Genomic DNA, 20,015 nt, shown 5'->3' with positions numbered 1-20,015 from the left:
TTGGGTCATTTTGTGTCTTTTTTTGGTCATTTTATGTCTTTTTTGGTCATTTTGTGTCTTTTCTGGTCATTTTGTGTCTTTTTGGTCATTTTGTGTCTTTTTTGATACTTTTGTGGTCAATTTGTGTCTTTTTTTGGTCATTTTGTTTCCTTTTTTAGATCATTCTGTTTCTTTTTTGGGTGATCTGAAGAGTGATGTCCTCTCCATGCTGTAGGCTTTTAGACACCATTTACACTTTATATCCTGCAGATCACACTTTATGTCAAATGTAAGGATTCTTCTCAGGGTCATTTAGGTTTCAAATGTGTAGTGTTCTTTGTAGTAATGACACATGCAACTTCACTCATTTCTATTCTTTCTGTTCATGACTCATAACGATCTAATCGTCTTTCTCTTTCTTTTATCAGAGGGTTAAGATGGGTGGAGCTGCCATCCTAAGCATGCTGGAGACCTGAACTAATACTGCTACACTGCTGCTGAGGACCCCAACCACCCCCACCCCACCCATGACTTTCTATAGCGTATGTGTCTACCTTTTTATATTTGCACAAATGCACTATTAATGATGCGGAGGTCATTTACTATAATGACTGCAATGACACACATCATATAACTAATAGATAAATAATTACAGCCATTACATTTTGGAGATTTGAGGCAAAAATAGATCAATTCAGCTGCAGAATTTTCCATCATAAGATATTTTTTTATTGTTTCCAAATTGACAAACACTATTCTTATTTCTAAAAGCAATGCAGACACTTTTTTAAATGGATAATCTAGCAAAAAACATCTGTACATACAGTAATGTTTCAACAGCTGCACATGATCTGATCTTATTTTTGGCTTGGAGATGGTCGGGGTTATTGGGTTTGTTTTTTCACTTTGAGTTAGATGCTTCAGATACTTTTAGAATGAAAAGATTCATTATGGCTTTTAGGGAATTTTAATGAACATATTTCAGACTAAATATCTTGTGAATCCACAACCACAGTATTGGTGTTTTGGGAACATCACAAATTTAAGGAAAAGCTACAGTACTACTACTACGAAAGGGATTTACGTGTTTGTGTTTCATATTTTTATTGATGTGTATACAAAAAAAAAAACAGAGGGACATACCTACATCAGGGTACATTGGTGTCAACATTAAACATGTTGTACACATCATTAGATTTAAATTGTATGATTTTAAGAACAAACAACTGTCACATAAAATGAAACCAAATAAACTATACAGTATTTAGATATTTAGACGTAGTCTGTATAAAATGAATAAACTGACCACATAAACATAGCAGATAAAATACATAAAAAATAATAAAAGAGAGAGGGGAAAGAGGAGGAAGTAAAAAAAAAAAAAAAAAAAGAAAAGAAAAAATAAATAAATAATACAAATAAATAAATAAAGTGTGGGGGGGTTACATCGTCACAAAAAAGTCCATAAACGGTTGCCATTTATCGTAGAATTTTACTAGATTAAAGTGGCAAATCTACAAGAAAAAAAGTTGCAGATTTATGAGAAAAAAGTGGGGAAAAAAGCAACTTTTTCTCCCAGATTCATCACTTTAACCCTTAATAGGACACTCATTGAAATACCTGCAAATTCCAAATTTCAACCCTAGAAAATACTGGAGGATATTACATACTGCCAGAATGTGTAAAAAGAAAAACATATGAAAATAATATTTTGAGAAAAAAATTCACGAGATTAAAGTGGCAAATCTACGAGAAAAAAATGTGCAGATTTATGAGATTTAAAGAGGTGAATCTGGGAGAAAAAAGTTGCTTTTTTCCCACTTTTTTCTCGTAAATCTGGGGCCTTTTTCGCACAGATTTGCCACTTTAAATCTCTTAAATCTGCTACTTTTTTTCTTGTACATTTGCCACTTTAATCTAGTAAATTTGCAACTTTTTTCTCGAAATATTACCTGAAGTTACCAAATATAGTTCTTGGCCTGATAAAGGGTTAAGGATAACTGGGTCAGGGTTCTTGTGGGTTAAAAGCAATATCAACAAAATTGCCTTGTTGCAAATTTACTAGATTAAAGTGGCAAATCTACATGAAAAAAAGTTGCAGATTTAAGAGATTTAAAGTGGCAAATCTGTGCGAAAAAAGTCGCAGATTTACGAGAAAAAAGTGGGGAAAAAAGCAACTTTTTTCTCCCAGATTCACCACTTTAAATCTCATAAATCTGTGCATTTTTTTCTCGTAGATTTGCCGCTTTAATCTTGTAAACTTTTTTCTCAAAATATTATTTTCATATGTTTTTTTTTTTTACACATTCTGGCAGTATGTAATATCCTCCAATATTCTCTAGGGTTGGAATTTGGAATTTGCAGGTATTTCAATGAGTGCCCTATTAAGGGTTAAAGTGGTGAATCTGGGAGAAAAAAGTAGCTTTTTTCCCACTTTTTTCTCATAAATCTGAGACGTTTTTTCTTGGAGATTTGCCACTTTAATCTAGTAAATTTGCAACTTTTGTCTCAAAATATTACCTGAAGTTACCAAATATAGTGTTTACCGATTGTGTCTCAGTTCACATCTCAGACTGGTGTTAATGCTTCGACTTGTTGTTTTTCAGGAACCGTTGATTGGTGTGCCTCAAACTCTGTAATGGAAAATCGTGGTGAGTACCAAGTTGCTGGTTGTGGTTTGTTAAGTGCAGTGTTAATGCTGCGGAGAGAGCTGTAGATCTACTCATCTCTCTGTGCATCCACTGTGTTTATGGGTTCTGTCTAGTTTCTGCACGTTTTATGAGCCACTTAGGACTCCAGCCATACATCTCCTCAACCTCAGGGCCTCCCACAGCTTCGCTTTTCAGGGTTTTCCCTGGTCGACATATGTCTGTGTGTTATATTTGTCAAAGAATTGGTGGTTTGGTGAATATCTGTTGCGTCATTGTTTAAATTATGCTTTTGCAAGTTTTACTTTGATAATATGTATGATAGTTTTTTGGTAACGCTTTATATTAAGGACCTTGTAATAACCATTAATTAACAAGTAATAAGGCCCTTGTAAGTCCTTACAACAGTAGTTCTCAACCTTTTTGAGTCGCGACCCCTCAATTTAACATGCATGTTGTCCGCGACCCCCGCTCACTGAACAGAATCTCACACGCACAGTTCAGATCACCCAAAAAAGAAAAAAAATGACCAAAAAAAAGACAATTTCACCAAAAAAGACACAAAATGACCCCAAAAAGACACAAAATTACCAAAAAAAGGAAACAAAATTACCAAAAAAGACACAAATTGACCACAAAATGATCAAAAAACAAACACAAAATGACCAAAAAAAGACATTAAGTGACCAAAAAGACTAAAACACATGAACACTTTAACACAGTGGAGACAGAGCTGACTTCCAAAATGATTTGGTGACCCCCAGAAATCATCTTGCGACCCCATTTGGGGTCCCGACCCCAAGGTTGAGAACAGCTGCCTTACAAGATGCTTATTAACATTATTGTGTGTTAATAAGCTTATATAAGTGTTAATAATGGCATTACAAACACCCATGACCCACCCATTATGTCTTTGTGACCTTTATTAATCTTATTTTGTTTGCTTATTGATATTAAAATATACTTTATTGCTCATCTATTATAAGTTAACTATAAGTTAACTATGCTTTTTGCAACTACCGGATCTAATGCGAGAACAATGCCTTATTACTTGTTAATTAATGGTTATTAAGGACCTTATTATAAAGCTTTACCTGGTTTTTTAAACTGCACTGAAAAAAGAACCAACTTAATTGAATTGTTTCATTTGGTAACACCTAAATGAATTAAGTTCTTTCAAATTAATTTAATAAGTTAGATTAACACAATTGATTTTAAATTAATTTGAAAGAACTTAATTCATTTAGGTGTTACCAAATGAAACAATTCAATTAAGTTGGTTCAACTATTTTCTTTTTTCAGTGTGCTTTAAAATGAAAAGGGGAAGTGATAACAGTGATTATGTGTACTGGTGGTTTACTGGTGATTTTTGTAGACTCTCACCTGTAGCTCTTCAGTTATCCAGTTCCCTTTTGTGAAACTAGTCGGACAAAAAGGCAGTTAAAAATGGCCAAACATGCTCTTGCTAAGCTTTCCCTCATGACTACCTCTTAGCACTTCCTGTGGCCACTTCATAAGAAAATCACATCACTGAAAAACTGGAAAAACATCCACAGGTGTCTTGTTAGTTCGGCTGCAACTGACAATTATTTTAACTGTCAATTAAAATACAGATTATGTTCTCAATAGATTAGTTGTTTGGCCTATGAAATTCCAGAAAATGGTTAAAAATGTTGATCAGTGTTTCCCAAAGACCAATATGATGTTTAACATAATCTGGCAACTGATTACTGGTGAATCTGGGAGAAAAAAAGTTGCTTTTTTCCCACTTTTTTCTCTTAAATCTGAGACTTTTTTTCTTGTAGATTTGCCACTTTAATCTAGCAAATTTGCAACTTTTTTCTCTAAATATTACCTGAAGTTACCAAATATAGTTCTTTGCCTGATAAATGGTTATGGATAACTGGGTCAAGGTTCTTATGGGTTAAAAGCAATACCAACAAAATTGCCTCAGGTTGGTATATTCCAGAACAATAGTGCAGTCAAAGCTTAGCTTAGCATTCAAAATGGAGACGGTGAGATGCAGCTGATCAGTCTGACACTGTCTAAAGCTGACAGACTAACACACTTTAAACTCTCCTTTTGTTCAATCAATCAATTAAAAAAGATTAAAAACAAACAACAATAAGTTACACAGTTTACAGAGTGTGTATGCCAGATTATTACCTGGCTGACTGCTTGTTACCTTTGGACCGAGCCATGCTAGTTGTCTGCCCTGTTTCCAGTCTGGTGGCTAAGCTAACTAGCTGCCGGCAGGAGCTTCACATTTACAGTTCAGACATGAGAGTTGGTATTTGATCTTCTCATCACAGCATAATAACGTTTAGAAATAACTGCCTGTTCTGTCTCTTGTCCTGACTCCCTGCATCCCTGCTGTGCTGGTGTTCAGTTGATCTTTTTTTAATTTGCTCATTAAATAGAACGTCCATACAAATAAGCAGTTAAAACTAGAGGTGCACCGTTCAATCGGCACGATTTCCTTAATTTTGCGGGATCAGTGATCGGCTGATTCTTTTACGTCAAACCGATCTTATCTAGCGATCTTATCTACCTCCACAAAGGTCTATTTGCTATTTATTTTAACATTTGAATAGCCACAAAGCTGCTGCATTTGGGCATTTGTTCTTGTTGTACTAAACAAAACCAAAAACTCAGGACACTTTATTTATGGTTGCAGTTCTTTTGTTAGTTTGTCCTGTAAATTGTTGCAATTTATTTTAAGTTAATTATTTTATTAACTACCTCAGACTTTGGGATTTCCTTTATTTGTTAAAGAAAAATACTTATGTTTTATTGTTTTTCAATAAAATAAGATTCAAACATTGAAGGTATATGCTGTGAGTTATAAAAAAATCAGTATCGGACAAAATCTGAATCGGCAGGTCAGGCTTTTTAAAAATCGGTGATCGGTGACTTAATGAAGGTTTTTGTTTGTCAGGTTAGATTAGGGGTGTGCCATATCGTATCATTCACAATAATATTGGTATATTTTTTTCATGGTTATAAAAAATGCATATCATGATATTGGCAACGTTCCTACTTCTTGATGTAGTGGTTAAAGTTGTTTTAATCACAAAAAGCTACTTACTCCCTGTCGCTAAACACATGCAGCTTTCAAAATAAGAGCACAGTGTGTTAAAAGAATCCACCACAGAATTTACAAGAAGACTGTCAAAATAAGATGCCTTAAATAAAACACACAAGAACCTTACATCTCCTTTACAATATTTCATTAAAATATGCCCCCCGGAACCCCTAAATGGTTATTTTTATTATTTGCTCATACTCAAGAGTCAAGAGTACATTTTTTCTATTTGGCAAGTGTTGAGATTTGCACTTCAAACCACATTTTAGATTTTTATTTATTTATACAGACTAAAAAAAATCATATTTTCTATATCTTTTTAGGTATTTCCTAATATCGTCAAGAATATCGTTATTGCAAAAAATGCCTGCAATATCGTGATATTCTTTTAGCCAGAAAATTGCAATCGGTGCACCCCTAGTTAAAACCATGTCCGTATAGTGAAAAATGAAAATTTCCGTCATGAATGCGTCTGGCAGCAGAGACAAATCCATAGGCTCCATACTCTCTCCATGTTGTGTATGGGTAGCTTGTGTATACCTGCCTCAGTCTGTGTGCCTGCTGAAGTGGCCTGGCCCAGTCTGTTATCCAGGTCAGGCCAACAGGTTCTGGGCTCATGCGGATTGGCTCAGCTCTCTCTGGAAGCCGGCCCGGTGTGGAGGCTGTATTTGGGGCACAGGGAGAGAAAAGGAACGCTGCCGAACACACTAGCTCTCCATCTTTAGAAACGGCTCGAGACGCAGCCAAACACTCAAAAAACTCTGATCTATCCAGGCATAATGACACAGCTCAATGCTCCGGATTCCTCTGAGGAGCAGTCAGACAAGGTTTTCTGAAGACATACAAACCTCAAAAGGAATCAAAGCACTAATTCGGGGGTCCAGTCTGTGCTCATTTTTTTTCTTCTAGTTAAGAGAAAGCTGTCTCTTTTTCGTTCTCTCTAAATTCGAGCCCCAAACAGGGCAGCTCTCCTTGGCAAACATGTTTCAAAGTCATGCTAATGCCTCCAAGACAGTTCAAATTGTGATAAGAGACTTGGAGATGTGCTTAACCCTTTGATGCACAACATGTAATAACCCCGATAATTTTGGGTCTTTTTGTGTCTTTTTTTAAAATAATTGTTTCTTTTTTTTGGTAATTTTGTGTCTTTTTTTGGTCATTTTCTAATAATTTTGTGTCTTTTTTTGGTAATTAGGGCCCGAGCAAGCAACGACCTGCGAGGTCCCTATTGTATTTCGAATGATTATTCTGTGTATTTTTTGGTAATTTTGTGCCTTTTTTTGTGTCATTTTCTAATAATTTTGTGTCTTTTTTTGGTAATTCAGTGTATTTTTGGTCATTTTGTGTCTTTTTTGGGTCATTTTCTAATAATTTTGTGTCTTTTTTTGGTAATTCAGTGTATTTTTGGTCATTTTGTGTCTTTTTGGGGTCACTTTCTAATAATTTTGTGTCTTTTTTTGGTAATTCAGTGTATTTTTGGTCATTTTGTGTCTTTTTGGGGTCACTTTCTAATAATTTTGTGTCTTTTTTTGGTAATTCTGTGTATTTTTTTTGTCATTTTGTGTCTTTTTTTGGGTCATTTTCTAATAATTTTGTGTCTTTTTCTGGTAATTCTGTGTATTTTTGGTCATTTTGTGTCTTTTTTGGGTCACTTTCTAATAATTTTGTGTCTTTTTTGGTAATTCTGTGTATTTTTTTGTCATTTTGTGTCTTTTTTTGGTAATTCAGTGTATTTTTGGTCATATTCAAAAATTAATAAAGGAAAACATAAAATTAGGATGTATGATGATCAAAAACAAACTAATTGAGGAAAACCTGGAATACTGAATGATGAAAATAATTTATTGCAAAGATATAGAACATAAAAAATCAGTCGGGTCACTTTAGACCCATGTTGTGCATCAAAGGGTTAAAATGGTGTCTGGAGGAATTAAGAGAGGTGAGCAGCATGATAAATACCCCCTGTTAGTAGCAGCATGCTGGATATAGAAACGGCAACATATGTTGGATCAACCCATCTTCCTATTTGTACGATTGACTTGTGATCCTTCATTTAACCCAGGGGTCTCAAATTTGCGGCCCGCGGGCCAATTGCGGCCCTCGTCACGATATTTTGTGGCCCCCACCTTGATATGAAAGTTTAATGTGAGTTTTATATGAATGACACTTTACTGTGTTGTGTGTGGAAGGTCCCTTTCATTACTTTTTTGGGGTAATTTTGTCTTTTTTAAATAATTTTGTCTTTTTTAATAATTTTGTGTCTTTTTTGGTAATTGTGTGTCTTTTTTGGTAATTGTGTGTCTTTTTCTGTCATTTTGTGTCTTTTTGGTCACTTTGTGTATTTTTTTGGGTCATTTTGTGTATTTTTTTTGTCATTTCGTGTCTTTTTAACGTAATTTTTTTAACGTAATGTAGTGTTTTTTCAGTCATTTTGTCTTTTTCTGTAATTTTGTGTCTTTTTTTGGTCATTTTGACCCATTTATTTAACCCATGTATAAGTGCTGCAGTAGCTGCTGGGGTTCCTGTCAAATTGTTCATGTTCACAGTTGAGAGAGGAGCAACTCAGACACACTTGACCTTTTACACAACTCCCACAAAAAGTCATGTCTCTGATTTTTGTGTGACATTTCTCTTGATTGAGGGCATTGATTGAAATTGCTCCAATTTTTATCAGCTCCATCCTTCACATCTAGACTTAATGAAGGTTTTTGTTTGTCAGGTTAGATTAGGGGTGTGCCATATCGTATCGTTCACAATAATATTGGTATATTTTTTTCATGGTTGTAAAAAATGCATATCATGATATTGGCAACATTCCTACTTCTTGATGTAGTGGTTAAAGTTGTTTTAATCACAAAAAGCTACTTACTCCCTGTCGCTAAACACATGCAGCTTTCAAAATAAGAGCACAGTGTGTTAAAAGAATCCACCACAGAATTTACAAGAAGACTGTCAAAATAAGATGCCTTAAATAAAACACACAAGAACCTTAAATCTCCTTTACAATATTTCATTAAAATATGCCCCCGGAACCCCTAAATGGTTATTTTTATTATTTGCTCATACTCAAGAGTCAAGAGTACATTTTTTCTATTTGGCAAGTGTTGAGATTTGCACTTCAAACTACATTTTAGATTTTTATTTTTTTATATAGACTAAAAAAAATCATATTTTCTACATCTTTTTAGGTATTTCCTAATATCGTGAAGAATATCGTTATCGCAAAAAATGCCTGCAATATCGTGATATTCTTTTAGGGCCATATCGCCCAGCCCTAGGTTAGATGCATTACTATTTTAGGAACGGCTTATACAGACAGTATCTACACCTCTGTCTTCTGTTCTTCTTGTCAAGTCTGTGGTCTGAGGTTTTAAATGGAGATTTTCTGTTTCTAGTGTTAAAAGTCTTTGTTCTCTTGAGACCCGCTGCACCACATAGCATACATTACATTGGACATGCATTATTGGATGCCTTACATTATACCACATACCGCAGCGCACACATTAAATTGAAAACATAACTCGTCTTTCTCTCAGGAATGGTAGGCATCCTTCAGTGAATGCTGACCTGTGCTACGAGCCAAGGAGGGAGGGTCAGTGAGCGAGTGAGGGGGAGAGGGAGTCCAGCTCCTGGAGGGAGGGAAGGTCTTAAGGAGATTGCGGGAGGGAGGGACTGATCTGAAAGGCGTAGAGGACAAGGAGACGAGAGAAACACAGAGAAGAAAAGATCTTAGGTAGAGGAGACCAGGGGACTTTCCTGCAGAAGGAGGAAGGCAGGTGCAGCTGTCCAGGGTAGCGTGCACGTTTCTGGGTGCAGGACAGGTAGAGGCCCCTCAGGGGCTGGATCATGGGACAGAGCCTTCGTGTGGAGACCCCAGCTCAGGACCCAAAACAACACAACAATGGCGGTGAGTTTCTAAAACTCACTTGTGCACTCTTTGTGTACTGCACACAGTTGTGCATTCCTCAACAGCGACGTACACAGCATGAAATGAGTTTATTATTTTTGCTGTTTGCAATGAATTAAAGCGAAGAGGAGAGATAAGGGCTGGAGGTTGTATAATCAGTCTCCTCTCTCTTTCTCTCTGCTCCCTCCTTCACTTTCACCACCACAAGGAATGTTAAATCATCGGGATCACGTGGATGAATCTCAGCTGTGTTTTTACACACTCGCGTTGCGCACTTACTTTCTTATGCTACAGTGCACATAAAAGTACTTTTCAGAGTAAAATGAGATATTAACCCCTTACTATTCCACCACCTTTTTTTAGAGAGGTTCAGCGGTAGATAAAAGGTCAACAGTAGATGCCACATGGAAGTGGTGTACATCATTTGAAAGCTGTGAACCTGAAGATTAATTTAAATTTAAATGAAGTTTGTTTTAGTCATAAAGGAGAAATTAAAATGAATTAATTGCATCTAAAATGCATTTGCAGACGTGCCCATAAAGTGGACAGATTCAGTGGCCATCGCCGTTTTTCCCTTGCAAAAAATGTACCTAGATTCGGATTGTTATTATTATTATTATTGTGACATAGTTGGTACCAAAGTATTCCCTAGGTCTCCTAGATTTATAAAGTATTAAAACCTACAATTTCTGAAAGACGAGAAGTAAGCCGGGCCTGCTGCTGAGCTTTCAGACTATGAAGGGGTTAAAAGACTTTAAATTTAGGGATTACTGGAAATAAGAGATTGTGGCATACCTTGAGATATTTGACATAATCTCCTCTACCCCCACCCACTTTTGATTATTACAGAGAGTAAACCTGCAGACCAAAGTCATCTTTAATTATAGATCTTGACCATGACTAATAGTGACTTCATAGGACAGATTAAAATATTTATTACTTTAAACAGCATGATCTAATGGTATTCATTTGACTCACTGCTACTATACTATTGGGTTTTTTATATGGTTGAGTGATTTTAGGGCACATAAGATTCCCCTTTGTGTGCTGCCAATTAAGTAGATTAAAATTCATAATCTGGCCAGGCAAGGGGTTAGGACTATAATGAGGTTAGAGGTATTTCCCAACCATTGCACCTCGTGTAAGGTGATGTCTTATGTAAGTGATCAGGACGGCTTGGCTTGCAGATCGGCTAAAGGCCGGGTCCTTTAAAACAACAATGTCCTGTAACCACATGCTCACCTGACCAGGCCTGCCATGACTCATCAAATCATGAGGTCAGAGCAGACCTGGGCAATGCGCGGCCCGCGGGCCACATCCGGCCCGTTGGCTGTCCTTGTCCGGCCCGCGTGAGGTTACCCAGAAATTAGAAATCTTTTAAAAAAAGATTTAAGATTAAGATTAAGAAAAAATTAGTGCTTTTATTTTGAAAAAAAAAAGGCAAACATTATCATTAGCACTAGAGCTAACAAGCACTTTTACTATAGTTAGGACAACAAATATAGCCACTAATATGTATGACAGAATAAAATAAACTTTAACAAACCTTGTGTCCTGTCAGCCACTATAGAAGCCTTTTAGATACTTTATATCAACTTTATATGAATTACGACGCACTCGTTATTATTTACCGTTCGTTTTTTCATTTAACCGTTCTACCGGTTATTTCCTGTCACTACCTTTCAAAATTAAAGCACCCGTTTTACACTGGACGACACCTTTTCAAAATAAAAGCATCACAACATTGTTAAACACCTTGAAAATGTACAAACATGAAAAAACAAGCTATATAATACAAAAACACAAATTGGAAGCTTACTAAAGGACATTTACAGCTGTGTTTAAAATAAATGGAATAGTGATATAGTGATTGGAGTATTTACTACTTTTTACTGCTATATTTGATTTACTCCACATTAACAGTCTCATCATAACATGTGTTCCTATCAGTAGCAGCTCAAAACCAGATAATTTACTATATTTTATAAAGCGATTAAATTAATATTGAGCAGAATTTAGTTCCGAGTTTTGGTCCGGCCCCTGCAACCTTCGTGGTATTGGTCATGTGGCCCCTTGGGGAAATTAATTGCCCACCCCTGGTGTAAAGGCAGGGTCCTTTAAAACAACAATGTCCTTTAACCACATGCTCACCTGACCAGGCCTGCCATGACTCATCAAATCATGAGGTTAGAGGGAAATCTGGCCTCTGTGGGAGGTGTTTGAGTGGGGTAGGTGTGGCTTCAGGATGGGGGTACGTCAGAGGAACACAGTGTCACACACCCCCATGTTTCCTGACTGGTGTGCCTTATCTTGGCAGAGCTCCTGATTACACAGCATGACTACTAGAATTCAGTTTCGGGCCTTGCTCTGGATGCAAATATGTCATTGAGATATTTAAACAGTCAGAATATTAATTAGCTTCATTGTGTTGTACCTTGCAGAACTGAGTGCACTCTGTTATTGAGTTTGAGGGGGAGAGGTTGTCTTTGTTCTCGGTCACAGAATCAGGGTGGAGTGCCGTTTCCTCCCTGTGTTTCCAGGCTGCCCCCCTCCTCCTCCTCCTCCTCCATAATTCCTGTACTTTTTCCCTCTTTGTAGCTCTTTTCTACCCTTTACTCCCATTCCCACTATCACAGCAGCTGTAGTGCCACCGCACACCAGACTTCTTCTCACTCCAGCTGAAACAATGACATGTCGGGAAGAGTTTTTCTCTGTATCTGTGAAGAATATTTTCGAGTGGATCCACAGCTCTCTGGAGTGTGATAATTGAATGGGATGTACTGTACTTTTTTTTTGTTTGTGTCTGTGGATTGACACATTTTCTAATCAGGCGTCCCTGGCTAATGTACAAGCCTCTTAAGGATACGGTCAGTCATCTTTTCCAAATAGATGCCTGCTGCATGGGCTGAGTCCTCTGCGATCGTCATCTCTGCAGTGCTTTGGAGTGTGCAGGCCTGGCACAGGCAGCTCTTATCCTGCTTCACTGGCTTCAGCTGAGCCACTGTGTCAGAGGCTCCTCTGACAGAGCAGTCTGCTGTGTGAGAACCTCAGTTCTGGATCACAGGCTGCCTTGAGCAATGCTTAATCTGGATGTTATGGCAGCTGGTCTGAATCCTCAGATTTCTACCTCGCCAAGATAAGCTGGATTTCCATGGTGCGGACATGTCCCTTGAACCCGGAGCCTCTTTGCTGTAGTTCCAAGCAGCAACTTGTCATTCTGACATTTTCTGTTGGGATATATACAGGACACTCGAATTGAACTTTGAATGCTTCCTGCTTCCACATGGCATGCTGTTTCAAGTCCCGCCACCATGGAAGCTGGACGCTTAACTCCCCTCTTCCAGGTATAGAAGTGTCTATTTTTTTAAGCCTTGCCAAAAAAACAAAAAATACTTTTCAGGATATAACAACATTCCCTTTTTTTCAATTGGCAGGAGTGCATGAGTTTAAGCAGTTCTGATCTGAACTGTTTCGGAGGCATTACTGACACTCGGTTCATTTAAACACTATGTAAGCATTCAGTTCAAATTTTACCCCGCCAGCAGCATTGAGGTGTCCGTGCGGAGTCGCGGTTAAAGACTCTGTCCTTCAGCTGCAAAAAATGGGTTTGAATCCTGTGTCAGCAACCATCCACCATGCTAAAATGTCCCTTAGCAAGATACTGAAACCCTGCCAGCTCTGGGGCTGCTAGTCCGTGGCTAACCCCGGCGTTCTTGCTGTGTGTGTCAAACGAAGAGTCAGTTTCCACCCAGGAAGGATATTATTGTTATTATTACGTTCCTATGTTCTTTATTGGACTGCTAAGTATGCCACATCAGTATTGTAGGTATTGTTTGAGAGCATATTGTTGTGGGAATCAGACTGCAAGGCGTTATTGTTGCTGAGACATCCTGTGTGTGCATGAGACTGGATGTTTTAAATCGGACCCTATTCTCTCCCCACTGGTAAATATTATGTCTGCTGAGTACAGCAGCTGCAGCCTCCGAAGAGCTAACGTTTGAAACTCTCTCTGAGCTCAGCACCCTGTCAGCCTGTCAATCACCACAATATGTAACCATGACTGCAGAATGCCTTTTAACAGACGACTTGAGTGCCATAACGGAGTCTCACAGAGCTCGGCGTACTTTAAACGGTTTCTTGATTGTTGGTTACGTGTATGTATCATGATCTGCTGCCACATTCTGCTACTGTGTGGCTGCCTCCATGTGTGTGAGCCTCTCTTCTCTATAGAGGCAGCAAAGGCTGAAAGGCTGATAAGGCACTAGTCTCCATCTAGCCAAGGAATGTGAGCACTTGACAGTGAGAAATCGTGGCTGAACGCCAGCGTCAGACCTCTCCTGTTAGCTGTGGAGACGTGGAGGAGTCCATGAGCTCTCAGCATCACCATGCCAAAGCACACTCAGTCCCAGAGAACTAACGGCTAAAGATAATAACAGCCGTAATGAGCACGGCCCTGTTTACAAGCGCAGCAGATGAGCTCAGTTAGCAGAGAGATATTCTCCGTCAGAATGTTGTGACTGCTGATGGATCTATACTCTTTATTTTTCCACGCTCCTGTGTCTTTTTTTAAGTTGTGCAAATCTGGCATCTAGCAAAGACAGTTGGAATTATATTAAAGGGATGGTTTGGACTTTTTGAAGTGGGGTTGTATGAGGTACTTATCCACAGTTGTATTACCTCCAGTTGATGGCGGTTGACACGCCCTCAGTTTGGAAATGTACTGCTGTGGATGTGGGCAGCAGCAAAAGGGTATGTAACCCACCTAAAAATAATCATTATCAGTTAACCCATTGACGCCTAAAACGCCTGTAAAACCTCTGGGCGATTTTAAAATCAGCCCCTAAAACCTGAAGTTTTTCTGGAAACTCTTCCCACTAAATAATAGATTTTTCAGCCTCTGTAGCAGATAGAAATGAAATTCAAAAAGTATTTGAGAGCTTATACAAATACTACAAAACGACATATCCGCTTTCCAGGCTTCAATGGGTTAAAGTGTACACCATATTTTTTTTATACTTATATTTTTATTAGTTTTTATGTCAGGAATAGTCAAACATGACAACATCACAGTACATTCAAATGAAAAATAACATAGCCAGGCAACTGGATCACTTGAGGATGATCAACATATAAAATTTTGCTCTACTCCAAACAGTATATGTCCCTTGGAATGTATCTGGCGGTTATACACCACGTCAAACACAGCACTAGCAAGACAATAAAATAAAAGTTTGTCAAGAACGCCGTCCATTTTTTCCATCTTGCATAATACAGGCCTTTTTTTAGTCTGAGCAGGAAGGTTAGTTTCTCCATCTGGTAAATTTCTTTAATGACCTGTGTACACCATATTTATTATATTTTCACTTCTTTAACTTACTGCCAGACAGCCCTGTTTTATTTTACACCCTGTCTATGCACTAGTAATAGCCACCATACTCCATTGACAAAAACAGTAATTTCTACAGTGCAGAACACACAAGTTGCTGGTCTACCACTGCCCCATCTGTCTAGTTTGTTTTTGTTATTGTGTGACTTTGGTGAATCTGAGCTAAGCCTTTCATAGTCGCACAATAACACATGCAAACTAACTGATTGAGGCAACAAAGACGAGCAACTCCTGTGTTCTGCATGGTGAAATTACTGTTTTCGTTGAAGGAGTCTGGTGGCTTTGACAAGGGCATAAAACAGCTTCAGTTCCCACACATAATCCCATGAGACAGAATGTCTCTGCAAAGATAATGCTTCGCAATTTTCACCTTGACGGCAAGGTAAAACGGTGAAAATCTTCTAAATATAGCTTACACTTAAACCGATATAAACCGATTTGATTTCTTTTTTAGATGGGCCTTTTTTTGTGAAGCTTAGATACGTTTTGCTGCTGCCCCCGCCCACAGCAGGGCATTGTTCAGCTTCTGCTTCTCCAAAGTGGGGGTGTGCCAAGCGCCATCACACTGACTGTGAATAAGTACCCCGCTTTAAAAGATTTAAACCAGGGGTGTCAAACTCAAATACACAATGGGCCAAAATTTAAAACTTGAATAAAATCGCGGGCCAACATTGAACAAATAAACCTTTTAACATGTTTTGCTTTAACATTAAATATGGAACCAGCAACGCTTATAAACATACAATATATAACTAAATAGTGCAGACATGCAAAATCAAATTTCAAATAAAAAACACATCAATGTCATTAATTTATTAAATAAAAAATAAAAATCGTATGCCTCTTTTCTATTTGCATCCTTCTGATTTAAATATCAAAATAAACTTTTTCAACAGGTTAATAAATTCTGCCTTTCTTTTCGCCATTTTTGGGAAGGGGTAGCTGGGAGACAGCTCTAGCTTGAGGTTGCTATGACGACTGTAACAGAGGAGCGTTTCTGGGTCCTGTCCTGATTGACGCGCCAAAACAACAGCAGGGCATTGTGGGATTTGTAGTATTAGCGGTAAATGCGCCGTATAATACTGGCGGGTCAGCTTTTATAGTACAATAATAAGATAATTATTTGGTATTGCCTCGCGGGCCAAATAAAATTACACTGCGGGCCAAATTTGTGAGTTTGACGCCCCTGATTTAAACTGTCTCTTTGTTTTAGATGATGAAGCTGAGCAGCACCACAGCACTACAGTGGGAGAGGGGGGCAGCACGGGGGACAGCACCCCTCCCCCAAAGCGTAAGGGCAAGTTCTCCACCCTTGGCAAGATCTTCAAGCCGTGGAAGTGGCGGAAGAAGAAAAGCAGCGACAAGTTCAAGGAAACTTCAGAAGGTTCGTGGCGTGAACTCATTGTGTTCAAAATTCCTCAATGCATTTGTTCCTGCCTGAATGTTACTTTCCCCTTTGGCTTGCCTAATGTTTTCAGAGCTACAATAAGACACTAAGCTGCTAACAAAAATATACTCTTGTGTAAGGCAGTAGTTCTCAACCTTTTTGAGTCACGACCCCCAATTTAACATGCATGTTGTCCGCGACCCCCGCTCACTGAACAGAATCTCACACGCACAGTTCATATCACCCAAAAAAGAAACAAAATGACCAGAAAAGACACACATTGACCACAAAATGACCAAAAAAGACACAAAATGACCAAAAAAGACACAAATGACCAAAAAAAGACACAAAATGACCAGAAAAGACACAAAATGACCAAAAAAAATACACAAATTGACCACAAAATGATTAAAAAAAAGACACAAAATGACCAAAAAAAGACACAAATTGACCACATAATGATAAAAAAAGACACAAAATGACCAAAAAAAGACACAAAATGACCACATAATGATAAAAAAAGACACAAAATGAGCAAAAAAAGACACAAAATGAGCAAAAAAGACACAAAATGATGAAAAATAGGAAACAAAATGACAAAAAAAGACACAAATTGACCACAAAAGGATAAAATGACCAAAAAAAGACACAAAATGACCAGAAAAGACACAAAATGACCAAAAAAGACACAAAATGACGAAAAAAAGGAAACAAAATGACGAAAAAAAGACACAAAATGACAAAAAAAAAGACACAAAATGACCAAAAAAAAGACACAAAATGACCAAAAATAGGAAACAAAATGACCAAAAAAAAGACACAAAATGACCAGAAAAGACACAAAATGACCAAAAAAGACACACATTGACCACAAAATGATTAAAAAAAAGACACAAAATGACCAAAAAAGACACATACAATGACCAAAAAAAAGACTAAAACACATTAACACAGTGGAGACAGAGCTGACTTCCAAAATGATTTGGCGACCCCCAGAAATCATCTCGCGACCCCAATTGGGCTCCCCACCCCAAGGTTGAGAATAGCTGGTGTTTGGAAACCATCTTTTAATTCTGGAACATGTCAGCGATATTACTGCAATACGTCTTCTTTGAAAAAAATACCACAGTGTAATGTAAATCCTATTTCTTGACGGCAGAATTGGAGAGGAAGATGTCAACGCGGCGGACCCGGCAGGAGCTGATAGAACAGGGGGTGCTGAAGGAGGTGCCGGACAACGGTAAGAACGTTTGTGTGATACATCTGATCTCCCTGCAGGAGCCGCGTCTGTATCCGACAGTAGCAGGCCTGAAGCTATCACACCCTCACGGGACAGTGCAGTGAAGTCATCGGTACATAACTGCAGGAACACTGTCCTCCTAACCAGCAGGTGTCTGAGACATATTTTAAAAAAAGGCAAATTTACTTTCACCTTGCTGTTTTTCAAAGTAATGCAATATCTGTTTAAAATGGCATGCCACTCTCCAGAGCTGAGGAAAAGTGGAACGAATTGTGCCCTGCAGCAAAATAGCTTTGAGAGGGGTGTGTGCAAGCGTAATGCCGGCCCCGCTGTTGCAGAAGCCCATTTATTAAACCTACAGCTGCTCCTTCATCACACCAACAAATACACACTCACTCTGTCTACGGGGCTCGGGTTAAGGGCACCTTCCTGTTTTACTGTGGCTGCAACTAAAGGTTATTTTCATTATGGATTAATCTGTTCATTATTCATGTTATTTATTTCTCAGTCTATAAAATGTCAGAAAATGGTGCCTGTCACAATACCTCAGGGCCCATGATGTCATCTTTAAATGAGATCAACATGATGACCAAAAAAAAAATGACCAACAGTTAAAAAACAGTCAGTTTACATGAAAAAAACAAAAAAGTACAGCAAATCCTCTTATCTGAGAAGCCAGAACCAGCAGATTTTTTGCTTGATAAATGACCTAAAGGAAAACATGATAATATAACAAAGGATTGTTAATTAAATCTGCTGATCAGCCATTGAATTAATTGATTAATCTTATCATTTATGTTGTATTATATCTAGGTTCAAGAGGAGGGTGGAACAATAAACTCACAAAATATTCTAGACTTTGGCAGTATAAAACATTTTGAATAATTTAGATAGAATAAATATTTAGTGTTTAGTTTCCAGACAGAGTAGTGTTTTATCTTATTATTTTAGCGCAGTTATAGTTGTGTACATGTTCTTTTGTCTGACTTTTTTCTTTTTTTTTTTTTACTTTTTTTAACTTTTTTTATTTTTTAATTGGTGAAATGACGTAACAAACAAGGTGACATGAGAGACAAATACAATACACCATGTGGACCACAAGTAGAGACAGCAGACATGCAGCGCAAACGACAACAAAGAAAAACAAATGATAAATGATTTGTACAGAGGGATCACAGTTGTGTGTGTGCGTGTGCGTGCGTGTGCGTGTGCATGTGCGTGTGTGTGTGTGTGTGTGTGTGTGGCAGATGCTACGACATATATATCACTCACTTATATGTATAACAAAATGAAGATAAATAGGCAGATATATAAAAAAAAAAGATAATAATAAAAAATATATATATAAGTAATAATGATAATTATATATATATATACATATACACATATATACATACATATACACACATAAACATGAACATGAAAATTATGCAGTTTAATGTCTCAGTGTACTCTGAAATTAATGCACATTTGCTACATTTAAAATTCTTTATTGAGCATGATAGTGTTTTGAAAGTAAAAAAAAAGATTCAAAATCACATTTTATGTTGGACTAAAGGACTAAAAAAAGACACAAAATGACAAAAAACGACACCAACTACCAACTACCTCTGGCAGTTCACCACTTACCTTTGTACCCTTTCAAGCTGTTCATTTGACTTGAACTGCTTGAATTTCAATAAAAAACTGGAAAAATTGGGGTGTTCTAAAACTTGTGACCGGTAGTGTACATATATATATATATATATATATATATATGCATATATATATATATATATATATATATATATATATATATATATATATATATATATATATATATATATGCATATATATATATATATATGCATATATATATATATATATGCATATATATATATATATATATATATATATATATATATATATATATATATATGCATATATATATATATATATATATATATATATGCATATATATATATATATATATGCATATATATATATATATATATGCATATATATATATATATATATATGCATATATATATATCTATATATGCATATATATACTATATATATGCAATATAATATCTATATCACTATATTGTATAACTATATATAATACTATATATATATAATATATAATATATATATATATACTATATATATATATATATAACTATATATATACTATATATATATACCCATCTCACGACCAACCCCCACCCCCCCTCACCATCAACCACTACAATATCACTAACTACTACTACTAAACACATGTCGGACCTTTTTTCAGATGCAGATACCACCAAACCCTGAAGCAGGTCTATGTGAAGAACGGCCACACTCTGCCTGTGAGCGCCGGGCTTGGGAGGAGGAGGTGGAGGCGGAGGAGGTGGAG

General features: G+C 37.1%; 1 protein-coding gene across 1 annotated transcript in view; it reads left to right on the top strand.

Moving 5' to 3' along the window:
- The first annotated feature begins 12,216 nt into the window (after positions 1-12,216).
- Positions 12,217-20,015, top strand: part of phactr4b (phosphatase and actin regulator 4b) — a 28,065-nt gene continuing 20,266 nt past the window's right edge. The window contains 8 exon segments of the mRNA XM_059339116.1: positions 12,217-12,813; positions 12,816-12,880; positions 12,882-12,963; positions 16,219-16,389; positions 17,552-17,632; positions 19,911-19,921; positions 19,924-19,998; positions 20,000-20,014. Coding sequence (XP_059195099.1) covers positions 12,771-12,813; positions 12,816-12,880; positions 12,882-12,963; positions 16,219-16,389; positions 17,552-17,632; positions 19,911-19,921; positions 19,924-19,998; positions 20,000-20,014 — 543 coding nt within the window. The 5' untranslated portion in view covers positions 12,217-12,770.

Source organism: Centropristis striata, chromosome 8 (genome assembly GCF_030273125.1).
Source record: "Centropristis striata isolate RG_2023a ecotype Rhode Island chromosome 8, C.striata_1.0, whole genome shotgun sequence".
NCBI classification, from domain to species: domain Eukaryota; kingdom Metazoa; phylum Chordata; class Actinopteri; order Perciformes; family Serranidae; genus Centropristis; species Centropristis striata.
This window is presented reverse-complemented; position numbering and strand designations above follow the sequence as displayed.